Genomic DNA, 13,292 nt, shown 5'->3' on the forward strand with positions numbered 1-13,292 from the left:
GGTGTCAGACAAGCTGGAGATGGAGTCATAGGCAGTTGTGGTTACTGGGAACCAAACAAGTCCTCTGCAAAAGCAGTACATGCTCTTAATCAGCAAATAATCTCTCCAGCCTTCTCAGAGATCATTATACATCATTATTTAGCCACCATGTAGGTGCTAGGGATTGAACCTGGGTCCTCTGGAAAAGCAGCTGAGCCATCATTTCCTCCCAGACTTTTCATACTTTTCATGAGAATCACATTTTCAAGTGTATCACTGTGTTAATGAGATATCAGTTAATGGACATGCTCATAGGGTAAGTCTAGCCCTGCTTCATCTGGGTAGGGGACAGTTAGGAAGCTGTGTTTAAATAAATGACTTTCAGTAAAGATAGTTCATATACCCACTACTGTATTTTGTATTATTATTATTATTATTATTATTATTATTATTGTTGTTGTTGTTGTTGTTGTTGTTGTTGTTGTCTTGAAATAGGGTCTCACTACAAATGGCTTGGTGCTCGCTATATAGAACAGACTAGTTTAGTTCACTGGGATCTGTCTCACCTGCCCAGGAACTAGGATTCAAGGTATGGGTCATCATGTCAGGTGAACCTCTGCCCGACTTTTTGCTTTTGGTAAAAAGTCAAATATTCATTCATAGTACCAATGCTGGACTTAAACACTACACCTGCTGGAGTTTCAGACAGAGTAATTCAGCTTTGGCTTTAGAAAACCATTCACAAAACTGAGTTGTTCTGAAACCAAGCATGCTTCTCAGTGATGGAGAGGCCGTGGGAAGGATATCAGCTCATCAGTATCAAATACGGAAACTCCTACACAGGCAAGGAGATCTGGTCGTGGCCAGCAGCTGGGAAGAGTGAGTTCACTGCTAATTCCTGAGATTACCTTGTGGAAGTTTCATTAGTCTCCTCATCAAAACACTTACATCTTGTAGAAGCTTTTCCAAATTCTCTTGAAGTTCATAGAAATAGTGCGATGTAATGAGGCCACTCCGAGATTTATCCAGGCAGTCTCGGGCCATCTCAATTACTTGATGATGAATAAAACTTAGTGCTCCATCTGCCAAGGGCAGCACACTATCTGGGGTGTTACAGGAAATGAACTCAGCTAGTCGCTCTTCCATTTGTGCAGTGGCCTGGGAGTAAAGAAAAGTTATTAACTCCCTTTCAGTCCCAGCTTAGCTGCAGCAAATTCCAAAGGATGAGCTCTCTGTGTGCCTAACTTCCTCATCTTGCACTGGGAAATCTAATGACTGAAGGCAGAAGGGATCTCGTCAGGAAGGTCAGACAGCCCCAGGACCAGATTCAAGGCCTTCTGTCACCTTTTTGCTGCCATAGCCCATGCAGTAAGATTTTGGTTCTGGAGGCATACAGGGCTGGCTGGTCTCTGACTGGACATTCCATGTTTCTGTCACACATTCTCTAGGGGTGGCCTTCCTTACAAGCTCCTGTTGCTCTTCCTCTCACCTAAGTGTCATGAATGCCCAGGCAAGTCTCTTGCTTCCTGGAAACAAAGGTTCTCTTTCCTCTGGGGTCTGACTTGGTTTCCTGACTGGACAAGCCAGTGCATAGATAACATTGGTTTCTGAACCGTTCTATGTGCAAGAAATTCTGGCAAGTCAGAAGGTTTCATTACCACAGGGTTCTCATATTTAATGTAAGTTCACACTGAATATAAGACGTACTCAGAGAACATTTATCAAAGGTGTGAACTTGCCTGGTTTTGGAAGCTAAGTTGGAATGGAGGGCTTTGGATTGCAACATGACCCCGCCCAGATCCCCAGAAGAGCAGAATGGAGATCTGGTTCAGGGTTCTCTTGGCCTCTAATTGCACAACCATGTGAAAATGGACAAACATACACAAATGAACTAGTTAACAACTGCCTCTCTCAGACTTTGACTTCTGTCACTAGGTAACACATTCTCTAAAGCTATCTAAGGATGAAGGACACAGAAATATGTATAAATACCAACACAGTGCTAGATGTTAATACACATCTCTGCATATAGAGAATGAGCCAAGCAAGATATATTTCTCAACACTGCACACCATGGAACTTCATTATAAAGTAAAACATGACTTCCTAGCTGTTTTCCTGCCCTTTCTTTGCTCTTATTATTGTGTCTACATCAAGGCTACAATGTGCAACAGAGAAAAAGATTAAACAAATTAATAGCTAATAGTTACTTGTGCTTCTCATGTCCAGAGCACTTTTAAAAAACCATGAGTTGTCTATGAGGCAAATGAAGCTCCAGGAAGTCAAATACTTTGTCCAGAATCGTACATCTGAGAAGGGGGGCAGAGATGGATGCAGGCATTCTAGGTCCTTGTTACAAGGCATATGTCACTGGTATATGCCAAGAAAGAAAAGCACAAGCATTTGTCATTTTCCTTAGCTGTCATGTGTCTGCAAGAAGAGTGCACAGTTGTCTCTCAGGACTTGTCATCGTTATTTCAGTTGTCATCTTGACTACATCTACAATGAATTAAAATCCCCAAAATGGCTGGGCACACCTATGAGGAATTTTTGCTTAATTAAATCATTTGCAGTGGGAAGACCTACTTCTAAACTAGACCTCTGAGGTAGGAAGACATCTTTAATCCAGATCTTTTGAGGTGTGAAGACCTACCTCTAATCTGGGCCATACCTTCTACTGGAATACTAAATAAAAGCCATCTCCTTTGTTCTTGTCCTTGATAGCAAATCTATCCCTTCACTGGCACTAGATCCTCCTCCTTTGGGATTCGGGTGTATACTGAAGACTAGGTGAAACATCCAGCTTCACAGACTGAACAACTACTCACATTTTGGACGTGCTGATCCTAGGCAGCCATTACTGGATTAGCAGGACCACAGCCTTGTAAGTCATTCTAACAAATACCATTGCTACACAGAGAACTCATCCTGTCAGTTCTGTTACTCTAGAGAACCCTGACTGCTTTCTGTAGGAACAATCTATCCTCCGAAGAGCAAGCATGAGGGCACAGTGGACTGCTCTTGGTAAGAACTGCAAATTCACGCCCCTGGCTGTGGGTGTATAATCTCAGCATTCACAAGACTGGGACAGGATCAAGACTGACTCAAAAGACAAAACAGACAAACAAAAACCTCAACAACAAGAAACACAAACGAGCAAATTTCAAAAAATAAAGGAGGAGAGGTCAAGGGCAGGGGGAGACAGGCAAAGGGATGTGCTGACGTCAGAGACAAAGAGGTTCATAGCAGAAGTGTGAATGCTATTTCCCAGCTATCTTGGGATAGCACCGATCTCCCTTCACAGTTTGCAAAGGAAAACAAATGTTAGCAAGTGGCTCTAGGACTCCTGCCTCTGGACTTTTTCTCTTGGTGGCTTCTACCAGCTGAGCGTCCCTCAGGCTGTGCATGCTCTGGGAGCTTCTTAAGAAACCTGTACTGAAGAAGGTGTGACCAGAGCACAAATCCAGTCAAAGGGAAGAGTGAGAGGCTGGAGACAACCTTGAATGCGAACGCAATGTGCACAGTAAGAATCCAGCCCTCCAGCTCCTGTCTTCTTCTTCAGGATGTGATATATTGTCTTCCACTCACCTCTTGATCTTGGGTGGAGAACAGAAGCTCTGCACGCACAGACCTGTGCTGCTGTCGTCCTGCCCCCCTAGATCCCTAGATGCTTTTAAAACTGGTGATCTTTCTGGTTACCTCTGCACTTGACTCCCTCACTCTGGAGTCTTCAGACTGGCCTGGCTATGGGATATTATTTTCTCCTTTACAACAAATCCTTACCTTGGGGAATCTTTCTTTGTACACATGATTCATCATTATTATTTCACTGTCAAAGGAAACTGGGGACCGTCCAGGACTGAATAAGAAAGAAATAATCATGTTATTTTAGTACCATGGAAAATTCAAGGAGAAATATGGCCATCCTTAAGAGCTCCTGAGCCCAACTGTCTTCAGTATCTCACACATTCCTACGTTCATGGGAGTCAGGTTCCAGGCTTTCTTTAATCTTAGAGGTCCAAGCATATTTGTTTATAGTTTTACAATGGTGCAATGTTAAACTAAGCTACCTTCCTGCAAAAAGTGTAGCTTCCCACAGCTTTCTGCCCTGGCTGAGAAGAGGGGATTCTACTTGCCAGTCAATGTATGGCTGGCTTCCCTAGGATAACTTCTCCCAGGAAATGATTCCTTGCCCTGATAGCTCTGGTTAGTGAAAGACAGTCTACCCCAACATGTCCTAGGAATCAAATCAAACAAGGAACCAAAGAAAGACTGTATACCTATTTTCATTTCTACAACAAGTCACAGTCAATTGGCTACCTTGACTGTCACCTAGAGGATACAAAAGCCATAATGAGTTCTAAATCTAGGTTTTAACTGAAGACTGAATAGTTATTTTTCAGTCTTTTTTATTATTTTTCATAGTAAACTATATCTTTTCATCTAGAACACCATGATCATATCTCCTTAAACATTTGAAATCTTGAGTCAAACAGCTAAATGCCCAGTTTAGTACCTGACACAAGACCTCATCTGTCAGCGAGGTTAGGCTTAGCACTGCACTCGGGTCTTTGTTTAGGGACTTCCCTCAATGTTACTACAATCCTCACAATTTCAACTGGCTTAAAAGGTACCCATGGTCCACAAGAACTGTGAGACCATCACGGTTGAGTGTTCCTTTATGAAATCAAGAAACTGCCTGGGATCCGTACTCCCACTGCATTCTTCTCCCCCCCCCCAACCCCCCCACCCCCCCACCCCCGGAGCTGAGGACCGAACCCAGGGCAAGCGCTCTACCACTGAGCTAAATCCCCAACCCCTCCCACTGCATTTTTGATCCTTCACTTTGAAACCCCAGTTACAGTTCCAGCCATCTGTGAGTCTGAATCCTGTCTTTGAGACCTGGGCAATGACACTCCAGTGCCAACATTACCAGGAGGGGTTCTTCCTGGCAGGAAAGCTGGCTTAGTCATTAAAGCCACACGTTTTCAGAACTGAGAATACCATGATTCTCTTTTACTGAGTGGGGTCTGGAGGGAAAAAAGAGCCAGCTACTTTGCACTTGAAGCCAAAACGGTTGAGTGTTATTGTGCTCAAGCTTTGGGTTGTTTTTTTTTTCTTTTTTTTTTTTTTCCCCTCTTTTGACCAGGAGTCAGCAAATTATAGTTTGTGGATTGTTTGTGAGAAGAAAGATTGTAAGGAGGTTTCCCAAGGAAGTCAACTGTACTGAAACAGTAAAGTGACACAGTTGTGACAGAAATGAGTTGACTGTACAACCTAAAGCATTTGGCACCTTGGCTCTTTGCAGGACGTATGTACGTACTGAGCCCTGAGCCATGCAAATAAGCTAGGGCCCACAGGTTCTAGGACAGTAGGTAGGAGTATTCCTTACCTGAGGCTGCGGGAACGGGGCCGCATGGCTGGGGACTGACGTCCCTCCTCATCTGGTACATTCTCTGTGCTAAAATGCTTCGTCAGAAAGTGTAGTTCATCAGCTGTCGGCTGGAAAGGTAACTGATGAAGCTTTTCTTGTGAGGAACACGATGACTAGAAAATAAACAAACAAAACCCACCAGCAATAAAGATACATGCAAAGAAACACATGGAGAAACAGTTTGGTGGTTAGGAGTGCTTGTTACAGGGACTGGAGAGATGGCTCAGTGGTTAAGAGCGCTGACTGCTCTCCCAGAGGTCCTGAGTTCAATTCCCAGCAACCACATGGTGGTTCCCAGCCATCTGTAATGGGATCTGGTGCCCTCTTCTGGTGTGTCTCAAGACAGCTAGTGTCACATAAAAACCAGATGTGACACCATCATAATGTTCAGAGTTCAAATCTCAGCAACCATATAGCAAGCTGGATGAGTAAAAAGCAGATTCTTCTACACAAACTCTTTGCTTTTTCTTAATAAAGTTTCTAGCTACTTAGACTAGCAATCAACCATGTTTTCTGGTTTCATAACTATTCCAGGTATGATCAGGTGCAGCCCCTTGTTTTCAGTTTTATAACCCTGAGAGCACTACACTGGGGTAGCACAGCAATGTGTTCTTTCAGTTTGTTTTGCAGAGAAGAGACTGTCTTGCTGTGGTCAGGAAGACTATGGTGGGATGCCATGGATAAGACAAGAAGGTCCAGGAGGAAAGGCAACTGATTTGAGATCTGGATGTAAAGGTCAGGCCTGATTCAAAAAGCAATCTGAACGTCTCAACAGGGCTCAAGAATTTCTGACAAGGGACCACCACAGCAGACAATACGAGGGAGCAAGCTGGCGCTACGGTGAAGATCTCACAGATGTAGTCACTCTGTGGCAAACCACGAAACCCCAGGACTCCAAAGTTCTTCCTTCAGTTGGCAAGATTGCCCCAGAGAGTAGGGAAGTCTGACACCACTGGCCCAACTTTCACTAAAATCTATTTAGCACTAAAGCTAAGTACCAACAGAGGAAACCACTGTGGGAGGATCCTCCAGGGAGAAATGAAGCCCTGTCTGGCCCAATAGTACAAGCCTATCTTATAGAATGTTATAATGCACGGAGCTTAAAAAAATTATTTTGTGGGGATTGGGGATTTAGCTCAGTGGTAGAGCGCTTGCCTAGCAACTGCAAAGCCCTGGGTTCGGTCCCCAGCTCCGAAAAAAAAAATTTATTTTGTGTGTGTGTGTGTGTGTGTGTACACGCACCACATGTGTTCATGAGTTAATAGAGGTCAGAAGAGGGTGTTGGATCCCCTGGAAATTGGAATTCCAGGCAGTTGTGCACTGCCATGTGGGCTCTGAAAACTGAATTCAGATCCTCTGCAAGAGTAGTGAGTGCTCAATGCCTGGCCATCTCTCCAGCCCCTAATGAATGGAGTTGAAAACAGCTGGTGTGGTTTTCATAGGCTTCTTATTTATTTGTATCTAAGTTGCAAATAGAATATTCACTCAACTGAAGCTAATATGAAACTAGTGGGCAATGTAAGTCACACCATGCAAAACTGCTATTTTACAGTATTTTAATAGCTGGGTGTAGTGGTATGTTGGCAATTGTTGTACTTAGGAGGCTAAAAACTTTTCAGGCCAGCCTAGAATAATACATGGTGAGCTGTCTCAAAGTGTGGGTGGGGAGAGTATGTAGGATGAGTCTATTAAGATTAACTGTACAGTAATACTTACATGTTATATACATAGACACAGAAAGACACATACATACGACTCTCCATTAGAGATTGTGTGAGTAAAGGATTATGGGAAAGGGTATGTTTATTAGGGAAAAACCTTAAGCTTAACTGCCAAAGACCAATAAGACCTCTAGACTAATAGTGACTTATAGGCCAATGGAGGAACTAGAGTACTTTTTCTTGCTTGTGATTCATGACTATAGAGAAGAGAAGACCTGAAGAGTGACAGAAGAAACAGGGATGGCTCATCAAGTTTATGCTTTACAAATGTGTTACTCCGTTCTTTGCCAAAAATGTCTGTCAGCTTTATCATCCCAGCTTTGATGAATAGCTGCTCCCATTGGATGATGCCTTTCAGAATTAATTATACAAACTCACAATAAGCTTATCAGATGGATCTACTGTCCAAAAACTGAAACTCTCCCTAAGACACAAGTTTCAGAGAAAGGCCCACCCTTTTGTTGACATAACAAGCAGCAAATAACTACTCTTCCTTTTTGGCAGATTTTTAACAGTGAGGAAGGCTACCCAGCCTTTGGAACATGGAAACAGTGATAAAGTCTTTATTGCAGTCCTAGAAATAAAGTTGAAGGAGGCAGGAGCCATGCTAGGAGCTCCCACATCGGATCTCACTGGCAGAGAAAGCCCTTTTCCGAATTCACAGGGAGGAACTAAGGGGAGAACCGGCTAATCCTTCTGAAGGCCTTATAATTATGGCTGTTAAAGTTACCAAGCCAGCACAAGGCCCTGGGTTCGGTCCTCAGCTCAAAAAAAAAAAAAAAAGAATTTAAAGTTACCAAGCCTCTTCCCCTCCCCACCCAAAAAACAAACAAACAAACAAACAAACAAACAAACAAACAAAAAACCAAAAAAACAAAAACACCTCTCTTAACCTCAAGAAAACTCATTGAGTTTGGAAGAAAATGCAGGACAGGATAGAGAACAATTATCTGTAAGAAAATACTTCCGAAGTGAGGAAAATATGGTGTCTTAGTTGGGGTTTCTAGTGCTGTGAGGAGATACCATAACCAGGACAACTCTGATAAAGGAAAACATTTAACTGGCGCTGGCTTACAGTTCAAAGGTTAAGTCCATTGTTATCCTGGCAGGAAGCATGGCAGTTACACATGGTACTGGAGAAGAAGCTTAGAGTTGTACAACTTGATCCTCAGGCAACAGAAGGAAGACTGAGCCACTAGACCCAGCTTGAGCTACTGAGACCACAAAGCCTACCCCCTAGTGACACTTCTTCCAGCAAGGTCACAGGTACTTCAACAAGGCTACACCTCCTACTAGTGCCACTCCCTATTCAAAGCACCACTTATGGTTACAACTCTGGCTACTTACAGAGACTGTAGAGCTAGGAGTGTTGGTTCCATAGCCTGAAGAAGGCAATGAGGCCAAAGACCAGCGCCGTCCATCAGTCCTACATTAAAAGAGAGAGAGAGAGAGAGAGAATATTATGAAATTCCTATAGGGTCACACTCTGAGCTTCAGGGCCTGCCTGCTTATGTCCACTAATATTTGTAGACAGTTGATTCACTGTCTCACAACACAAGACATTGTCTATCTAGCATGAGTTCTCACACCTATCTACTGTGTGGGGCCTACTGTGTGATTTTTATTTCAGACATAGCTACCAACACCGCAGAGTCTATGCTCTTGAATAAGAGCAATGGTTATGGATAAGTCAGATGACTCAGTGGGTAGAAGTACTTGCCACAAAGTCTAAAATCCAAGTTTGAACCAAGTACCCAAATACTGGAAGAAGATCCTATTAAAGTTGCCCTCTGACCATCACAGTTGCGCGCACACACGCGCGCACACACACACACACACACACACACACACACACACACACACACACACACACACGAGAAATGTGCACAAATAGGTTTTCTCTTCCTATCCTGTAGGACTCAGATCAAACTTAGGGCATCAGGTGGGTGTGCAATAAGCACCTATGCTGAACCATCTTGACAGCCCATAAAAATTCTTTTTTATTTCAAAAACTGGGCATGGTGGTACACACTTTTAATGCTAGCACTTTGGAGGCAGAGGTAGGAAGATTTCTGTGAGTCAGAAGACAGCATCATCTACAAAGCAAGTTCCATGCCAACCTGGGCTATAAAGTAAGCCCTGTTTCAACAACAAATTTTTTTTAAATATTTATTTTATTTATATGCGTACACTGTAGCTGTCTTCAGACACACCAGAAGAGGGCATCAGATCCCATTACAGATGGTTGTGAGCCACCATGTGGTTGCTGGGATTTGAACTCAGGACCTCTGGAAGAGCAGTCAGTTCTCTTAACCACTGAGCCATCTCACCAGCTCAACAACAAAATTTTTTAAAGGAACATATGTTCTATGGTTCGTGAGAGGACTCATCAGGTAAAGGTAATTGTCACCAAGCTTGATGACCTGAGTTTGATTCCAGGGACTCATATGATAGGAGACAGCTAACTGTGTGGGGCCTGCTCTGTGAGAATGGGCTTCTGGACTGTTCTCTGACCTCCATTTATGTTGTAACATGTGTATGTACACACACATACACCGATAGATAAATGTAAACAACATAAAAAAGAATACTTTATGCCACATCCCATCATCCAGACAAATAATTACAAGTCCGTGTTCTAAAAGCTTCAGCTCAAAAACCTGCTTAAACTTTCTCTAGGTCAGAAAAGCAAAGAACTGTGGTTCTCTGTTGTGCTTTAGGAGAATATATTTGCAAACAGCAGAAAGCCTTCTCCAAAGTCATAAACAGACAAGTTAGTTCACTAGTCTTTCACAAGGTTACTGCTGTTCACTGGCAAATATTCTTGAAGCCAACTTATGTGTCCTAATAAATCCCAAGGAGCCTGTTACTATTGATTATCGACTGATGTTCACTTCAGACTCAGTGTCTCCTTCTTTGTCAGTCCACTGGCCTGGGGAAGAGCCTTTATAAGGATGTACATATGACATATGGAAATCAAAAAATGTCTTGTGGGAGTTGGTTCTCTCCTCCTGCCACATGGGTTCTGGAGACTGAACTCATGCTGTCAGGTTTGGCAGCAAGTGCCATAACTTTCTGAGCCATTCTGCTGGCCCTAAAGAATTCTTTCTTTGAAGCTTGGTGGCATATCCTTTTTGATTGGAATTTGAATCAAAACATATTTGCTACTATTCATGGAAATACTTTTTAGATTTTTAATTTACTTTTATGTGTATGGGTGTTTTGCCCACACATGTCTGTGCACCCTATGAGGGCAGCGCCCATGAAGGTCAGAAGAGGACCTCAGCTTTCCTGGGACTGGAGTCACTGATACTGAGAGAAGCCATATAGGTGCTGGGAATTGAATCCTGTTTTTCCAGAAGGGCAGCCAGTGCTACTGATCACTAGGCCAGATCTCTAGTCCTGACTTAAGAATCTCAAAATATGAACGGTGGAGGATTTTTATAAGTTAAGTTCCAATTATAGTTGCATAGATTTGCCTATTCGTTCAAGGTCTTACTAATAGCAGGGGATAGATTATAAAAAAGAGAAAACAACAAGAAGTCTTGGCAGGACTCTTCATTTTCAAGTCATCTTCCCCTTCTCACCAATATTATTTCATTTTCCTACCATGATTCGTAAAGGAAAGAGCAGGAGGTTCCATGCCACATGCAACTTCATGCTACTCAGCCAGCCAGCTCATGGACAGTTGAGCTTTGCTGAAACTCAGTCTCTGAGGCAAAACAGTGTCCAGAAGGATGCTAAAATATAATGTTCTTCCTTACCTCTTTGATGGGTCCTGGGTGATCTACAAGAAAGCCACTCAAGTCCAGGAAAAAAGCTGGGCAAAGATTAGTCAAGTATAACTCAGGGATGGATTTCCTATGACCTTGTCAAATCTGTATTTTCACGGGTAATTTTCAATCTTTAGATCAGTGATCCTCAACCTGTGGGGCTATGACCCTTTTCAGGGTTGAATGATGTTTTCACAGGAGGCTCATTTAAGCCCACTGGAAACCAGTGATATTTACTTCAGTATTCATAAAAGCAGCAAAATTACAGTTATAAAGAAGCAATGATAATAATTTTATAGCTTGAGGTTACCACAATCTGAGGAAGTATATTAAAGGGTCACAGCATTAGAGTTGAGAACCACTGATATAGATGAAAAAAGAAACCACTTGTATGATAGCTACTTCGTGGTATATACTGAAAAGCAGAGACTAAAGTCCCTAGGCTTGAAAGCTTGGAAATTACTCAGCAAATACTGCCTCCAACATATGAGCCCTGAGTCTCCGTTCTTTTTTTTTTTTTTTTTGTTCTTTTTTTCGGAGCTGGGGACCGAACCCAGGGCCTTGCGCTTCCTAGGTAAGCGCTCTACCACTGAGCTAAATCCCCAGCCCCCTGAGTCTCCGTTCTAACGGGGCGTATTGAGATCCCATGTGCCCTCTTTATCAGAAAGGCTCAATTCTCAAAACCACATCCAGAAAAGAAGTCAAAACAACCAGTTCTTCCACCAAACACAAAGATCACATGCTAAACTGACGAACCATGCAAAGCAGTAGCCCAGCCCATCTCCCCATCACACCCGTTATTACCTGTCTGCTCTGTGGCCATGGCTGCAGTGAAAAGACACATATCATGAGAAACAAAGTGAATCAATGTGAGCAATTCCACCCCCAGTACTGTGTGTAGCTTGGCAGAGACAAACCTTTAGTTCAAGAATGTGTGGCAGTTTGAGGCAGAATTATATGACAGATGGTCTGCCCTCTCCATTCAGTTATGTCCTTTCTGTGATATGACACAAATCTCATCCTGAAGGGCTCCTTACTCCACACCTGGCCATTTCCCTATATGTTCTGCAGAAGGATGGCCTAGGGCTCTCATTCCACAACTACAACTCAATGTCAGTCCATAGTTCAGACATGTTTGGGTCACATTGGTCAATACCAAGCTTCAAAGCCCTTTGGCTATCCCTATTACAAGTATAAATGAAGCAATTACAAGGGCATCAGCAATGCCTGCCATTCCATTAGAATAATGCCCGTCATTCTCTGCTTAAAATAGTCTCTATGTTTTCACCCACGGGTTCAATGCAATAGCTACATCTCAGTCTTCAAAGGCATCTACCCAGTGGGAAGCCTGTTTCTATTCTTTTCTTCCAAACAAAATCATGTTCCTTCCCTTTAACATATTTATTAGTTTATAACTTTGTCTTCCTGGCCCTCTTTTTCAGAGTTGAGGATGCAACCAGGTCCTTCACTGAGCTAAACTTCCAGCCTCCAGTTTATAACAATGGATTCCTTTGTGCCTTCGTTTACTGTCTTACTCGAACCACTTATTGGACTAATAAGCACTGGGGGCTTATTATTTACCAGGCTGCTGCTCTCAACACATTTAAGGTATCTCTAATTAAAGCGTGATTTGATTCTAGTTCAGGCAAGACAGAAAACACGAAAGCAAACACCACACCCTGGAGAGTAGCGACAGGTGGAGTGGGATGTCCTGATGAAGAATGTTCAGACTATGTGATTAGAAAAGGTCGTAACATTTACTATGAGATAGAATGTGTCCACAGAGTTAAAGTCTGCAGGACAATTTCCTTATTCCAGGACAAGTGCATAAGACTTTAGTAAGACTGAACGTTCAGTGTATTTCCACTGTGTTACCATGGAATAACTTAGCACTCAAAGAGCCTGACTCAAAATTTCTCAGTAAATATTTATTAAATGAAGAAATGGCCCAATGCCACCTCTGTGGAGCTGATAACAGATCTTATTGTTCCAGCTCATACTTACTTTGATATTAAGCTCACATACAGGCCACAATTATCAAGTCAACACAAACTTACAATATGATCCTACCAAAACACTTGATTAACCAGATGGAAGTTATATGAGTTTATGTGAGTTCACAGAACAAACCCATATGAGATTTCTTCAGAGTAAGGCACCTACTAAGTGAGGAGAAGCACCAATGTCAGCCATCAACCCTTCCTCACCTTTCCTTCTCAGTCATACAGAACTCTAGGGAAGAATGGGATGTGTCTTTTCTCAATTGAAATGGAAATAGTAAGCACTTGTTTCAGCAATCTCTTTCGCTTTCTGCTTTGGTTTTTTATTATTATTTTATCTTAATTGTTTTAAGACAGAATCCCATGTAGCTAGCACAGGTTACTT

General features: G+C 42.6%; 1 protein-coding gene across 11 annotated transcripts in view; it reads right to left on the bottom strand.

The window, feature by feature from the left end:
- Mast2 (microtubule associated serine/threonine kinase 2) overlaps positions 1–13,292 on the bottom strand; it is a 139,190-nt gene that overhangs the window by 15,702 nt on the left and 110,196 nt on the right. For 7 of the 11 annotated variants that reach the window (XM_006238674.5, XM_017593439.3, XM_063287846.1 and 4 more), the window contains 5 exons: positions 11,712–11,732; positions 8,482–8,560; positions 5,372–5,526; positions 3,763–3,838; positions 928–1,137 (listed from right to left, as the gene is read on the bottom strand). In XM_006238674.5, coding sequence (XP_006238736.2) covers positions 928–1,137; positions 3,763–3,838; positions 5,372–5,526; positions 8,482–8,560; positions 11,712–11,732 — 541 coding nt within the window. The remainder of the gene's footprint in view (positions 1–927; positions 1,138–3,762; positions 3,839–5,371; positions 5,527–8,481; positions 8,561–11,711; positions 11,733–13,292) is intronic. The other 4 variants (XM_006238675.5, NM_001108005.3, XM_063287845.1 and 1 more) reach the window with 1 other exon arrangement.

This window comes from Rattus norvegicus, chromosome 5, assembly GCF_036323735.1.
Source record: "Rattus norvegicus strain BN/NHsdMcwi chromosome 5, GRCr8, whole genome shotgun sequence".
NCBI classification, from domain to species: domain Eukaryota; kingdom Metazoa; phylum Chordata; class Mammalia; order Rodentia; family Muridae; genus Rattus; species Rattus norvegicus.